This window comes from Cynara cardunculus, assembly GCF_001531365.2.
Source record: "Cynara cardunculus var. scolymus isolate 2C chromosome LG 1, CcrdV1, whole genome shotgun sequence".
Classification (NCBI taxonomy): domain Eukaryota; kingdom Viridiplantae; phylum Streptophyta; class Magnoliopsida; order Asterales; family Asteraceae; genus Cynara; species Cynara cardunculus.
The window spans coordinates 9,854,304-9,859,482 of NC_037528.1; the positions used below are offsets into that span (position 1 = coordinate 9,854,304).

A 5,179-nucleotide genomic window follows, 5' to 3' on the forward strand; every position below is an offset into this window, starting at 1 on the left:
CTTAATATATAGTGCTAACGTTTTTGGGCTTATAACAAGCTTTTAAAGAACATTTTTAAAATAAAATGTCGTATTAATTATTTTACAAGACAATTTTAAAAAATGTCCTATAAAATACACTTTTTTAACAGACAATTTGTGTTTATAAGACACTTTATCAAATATTGTCCTATAAAATAACTAATACAACACTTTATTTTCAAAATGTTCTGAAAAAGTTGTTAAAACGCTCAAAAGTGTCCTAAACCCTATTGTAACACTTTTAGATATATGACGTTTTATTGTTTATTCCATAAATCAAATCCTATAAAACATTATATTATAAATTCTAGATCTTTTAAACGTCGTATAAACTCAATTTTGTTGTAGTGAACTCCTTTAAAACATCCACGATGGTGGAGCTTTCGTTTAGCGTTTCCCAGAAAAGAAAGTGGGACCCACATAAAACACTTGGCTTGTAACTACACAAACAAAAGAGGTTTTCTTTGTTGGTGGCTCTTCTTTCACAATCTCATGTGGCCAATAAGCTTTCTAAAAAAGTATGGTAACGAGTAGGAGTGCTTTAAAACCCGATCATCCCGACTAACTTGATCAACCCAACCTAACGCGAAATAACGAAACCCGAAGCAACCTGATGTATAATCGAGTTGTAAAATTGTCAAACCGTAGGTATTGGGTTACTATTATTTGAACCCAACTCAACCCAATGAACCCGATATCCTTTTATTTCTTGTAACTTAATATGATTGTTGAATTTCTATTAATATTAATATATATATTAGGCAATTACACTATCATGTATGTTTTTCATATACACATATTTTCAATCTATTCATATCTCTACATAACTCATTCAGTAACTGTGAACGTATATATGTAAATTGAGAAAATTAACTGAATGTGATATACGTAAGAAATACGAATAAGTTGTATCAAATGATTGATGATGAAAAAGAAATTACGAATAGAGAAATAAAAATATTCAAGGTTAGAAGAATATTTTAATATACCAAAATATCAACCCGACCGCAAGCATTGGGTTGGGTTGTTCAAATGTCATCAACCCGATCAACCCAACCCATGAGCACTCCTAGTAACGAGCATCTCTTAGCTTACCATGTTAGCATCATGAACCAGTAAGAGGAACTTGGTAAATAACAGCATCATCACTGACAGGATAACGCTGCAAGAGGCGGTAAACAGGTAATAAACAGCCTTAAGATAACGGATTTAAAAACAAAGTTGTCATCCAACTGAATGATTCACACTCAGCCTTCGTATAATCTCTTAACGGGATTTGAACACACGGCCTGTAAATGTACGATAAGCAACCAAACCAAACAAACCCAGTAAATCCCATACAAAGCAGAGGATGATGTACACAGAAATTGCCTAAACACTCGATAAACCAATCTTTATACAACAAAACAACCATCACCAAGAAGAGATCAAAGCAACTTCCCATTTCTGTATGAAAATATCAAAATCATTCTTGTACAAACCAAATGGAATTTTCCTCTTAAACATCTAACTAGCTTTCTACCAACATATCATACCATTTTTATCACATGTAAAACCAAAAAATAACTCGAAAAACCGAATAGAAAACAGAGTATTAGATTAGGCAAAAGTAGTAGTTCGAATCTTACGTAACTTTTTTGCCACCAGAATGCGACAATCTTCGATCCAGCGATTGCAATTGGGCTCGTAGATTTTGGTTGTCCTCAAGCAAACGGTCGTATTCAAGAAGGAACCCTTCGGATTGTTTCTTTAATGCAATTGCATTAGCTTCCGCATTGCTTGCATCTTTTGTCTTTTCGTCGAGTTCTGACTCGAGACGGCTAAGTTTTTCCTTTAGAGTCGTTAGTTCGCCCTCTAACGCTTTAACTTCATCTTGGCTTCCGTTTTTGCCGTTTTCGATTATCCGGTTTTGTTTCTTGATAGCATCCATGTTTTTTCTTCGTATACGGAGTTCTCTGATGTAATGGTGTAGTCGGTCGATCATTAGTGCAAGAAACAAGGAGAACCCTGCAAGAGACGGGGATGATCTTTAATAGACACTTTATTTTAAAACTGCCCTAAAAAGCTTGACAAGACATCCACAAGCGTCATATCAACTTATTGTAACACTTTTATATAGAACGCACAACTGTTTGGTCTTGTAAACTCAAGTCCTGTAAAGCCGTCTATTAGAACACTTTGGGTCTTTTCTGTTAGCAGCTTAATGGAACACACAACTTATTTAGGTCAGCTATACATGACTATTTGGTAGTGGCTTATTCAGTAAGCTTCTAGGGGGAGCTTTATACAAAAAGTCAGGTTTTTTCCAAGCTTGCCCCTGCCAATTAAAAAAGATGCTCCTTCCATCTATGAAAAACCCACCCAAACAAAAACCTTCCCAATCATCCGGACTGTTTAATCCACAAAGACGGCTTTATACATACGGTGATACAAGACTTGATAGAAAACTAACTAAACAGCCCTTTAGACATATTTGGCGTCCTATATACTCGATTTTGTAGCAATGAGCATATGAGCTCGGATGTTGAACTCGTGTCAAGGATGGCCATTCTTAAGTCGGATTACAAAAGCTTCATATTTACACCAAACCAAACAAAACGAACCCAGTAAAAATCTAAATCGGAGATGGTATCTGCAGGGTGAATGTATGGAGACTTGTCTTCTACCCACACAAAGTAGAGCAGTTGTTTCTTTGTTGCAAGTTTCTTAGGTCCGCCCCTATTCTCCTAAAGGGCCCCCCCTCCTGTTTAAGCATGGTTCCCGACCACTATTAGCTAAAAAACGAGCTATCTGGACTCTATGCACGAAAGGCCGATTAACAACAAGGGCACATTTGACATTTCTGACACAATGGTCGAGTAAAGTTCGCATTTTTCTTGTATCTAAAAGCTAAAACCAAACCGACACTTCATATCTCACTCGAAAGCAGGGTTTGGGGTTTGATATACACAGCCATGTCAACGGGGGGCGACTGTTTCTATGAAGACCTAAGTAGTTTCTTGTATCTACATTCATCAAAAGGACCTTTTTGCCCCTCTGGTGATTTCAGATTCTGAAGAAAACAACAAAATCCCAATCTAATTTTGAATGTTAACCCAGTTAAAGATCTCCAATTAGTAAAACCCTATATTCTTCTATCCAATACTAATTTCATTTTCACTTCGTTTCCCCAAATTCCCAAAATCAGTGGACGTTATGTGTGAATATTGCCAAATTAACACAGTTGAGTCCATCAAAACCTAAATCCTGATGCCAATTGGTCAATTGCACAGCCTAATTCATATGAACACAACAGTAATTATGCAAAAGCACACAAAGTAACAAAATCGAGTTCGTACCCATGAGAGAAGCTTCAAGAAGGTGTCTGGCGGCAAGAATCTGATCCGTCGGAGTAAGTTCGCCATCGCCGTCGTCTCTGTTCCCGCGGTTATGGATCCGGATAACACTGTACACACTAGACATCATCACGACAAATATAGTTGATCCGACGGCCTTCACAACGAGAGGCGCTTGACCACGTTTGACCCGATCCAAACCCATGATCACAAGCTTCCTTAGAGGGGTTTTGAACACGAAGATCACGATCAATGCCATCTCGGCGAATATGAGAGTGAAGAGAATTTGGATCATGGTTGTAGATGGATTTGTGCGGATGTGATTGTGCAGTTGCAGGATAGTAGCGTAGGCTTGAGGTGTATGGGATCACTGTAAGCACCCTCGATGATGAGACGAAGAAGAAGAGGCGAGGGTTTGTGTACCTTTTTAGAACTTCTTTGGAAATTTATTATAATGCATTTTAGCCCTTAAAGTTTTAAAATTTAGCAATTTTAGCCCACAAAGTTTTCAAATGTATCAGATTTACCCCTCAAAGTTTTAAAATGTATCAAATTTTAGCCCACAAAAGTTTTCGTTGAATGGCATCGTATGATTTTGCAAAAAAGTCCCTTATTTTATTTTGTGGTTTTTTTCTATTTTTTATGTCTTTACATTCAATTAAACACCTGATATTTTAATATTATGTAATGAGTAATTTCAAATTACAGTTATTAAGAAACATTACATTCGGTTTTAATGTTATGGTGAGTTAATTATATAAAGGAGCAGCAAGTCAACATTAGACATTTAGCCGTTAATGTGTTTGCTTGAATTGATAGTTGAAACCCTAGCAATGTCAGTTACGGTTCTTCCTCTATTTTTGCATGAAGAACCCTAATTTAATAGGTGTATAAGCACCAAAAACGGTCTTATGATTTGAGTTCTTGGAATCGGTGGAATCGTTCAAAAACCGAGTTATCAAATTCTTCGCTTAAACTCGTACGGATTCACTCCTCAAAATCAACATGGAAGGCACAACGTCGTCATGAAGAACGTCGCTTATGATCAATACTTCTTATTCTCTTGTATTGTTGTTCAGTTTTGCTAAGTTTAAGTCGCCTGCGTTTTGGGTCTTAATCTTGCCACCAGGGGAGATTAGGAATATGGTGGATGAAGGAGGAGAGTCAGACAAGGTTCGAAAGAAAGGATGGATGCGATAAAGAGAGGGAAAAGAAAAAATGACTAAAATGCCCTCATACGAGGGACATGATTTTACATAACAAACCAGAAGTGGACAGTGTCGGTGATAAAGATCGAAACTATGCGAAAACTAACACGATTATATGACCTAAAGATGTAAGCAAACAAACTGTATGGACGAAATGCGATAATTTCACCAAAAATACAACAACAAAATATAATTTCCCTCTTTTAGGTGAATAATTGTTGATTGCTTGGTAGTTGTTGTTTAGTTATGAACATGGTAGGTTCATCATTCATAAGCTTCTTTTTGCAAACAAGCCCTTGATTTTTACCATCTTTCAACTTAAAGTCCTCCAAGAAATGAAATTTGCAAATCAAGCCCTTAAAAGGCTAAGATTGTAAAATTTCTTAATGTTTCAATTCCAGTCCTTCAATAACTAATATCCACAAATAAACACCCTAAACTTTAATTGTTTTTCAACTTCAAGTTCCTCAGGAAATGAGATTTACAAAATAAACCCCCACATAAATGGAAATCATGGCTAGCATGCTTATGGTTAATTGGTTATGGGTCTTGCCATCTTAGCAATTAAACAAATGGAACGTTGTCAGTGTGTGGGTGGGGTGTAGGGGGGTGGGG

General features: G+C 36.6%; 1 protein-coding gene across 1 annotated transcript; it reads right to left on the reverse strand.

The window, feature by feature from the left end:
* Positions 1–1,434: 1,434 nt before the first annotated feature.
* On the reverse strand, positions 1,435–3,767 carry LOC112517977 (B-cell receptor-associated protein 31). The gene is made up of 2 exons (XM_025125455.1): positions 3,360–3,767; positions 1,435–2,028 (listed from the first exon to the last, which is right to left on the reverse strand). Exons 1-2 carry the CDS (start codon positions 3,649–3,651, stop codon positions 1,646–1,648), a joined length of 675 nt encoding a protein of 224 aa, XP_024981223.1. The 5' UTR covers positions 3,652–3,767; the 3' UTR covers positions 1,435–1,645.
* Positions 3,768–5,179: the final 1,412 nt, after the last annotated feature.

Excerpts from the sequence above, each read along its gene's own strand:
- LOC112517977 (XM_025125455.1), bottom strand. The coding sequence starts at position 3,651 with ATGATCCAAATTCTCTTCACTCTCATATTCGCCGAGATGGCATTGATC. Across the intron at positions 2,029-3,359 it reads TCTTGAAGCTTCTCTCATGG|GGTTCTCCTTGTTTCTTGCA; the intron begins GTACGAACTCGA and ends CGTCTCTTGCAG.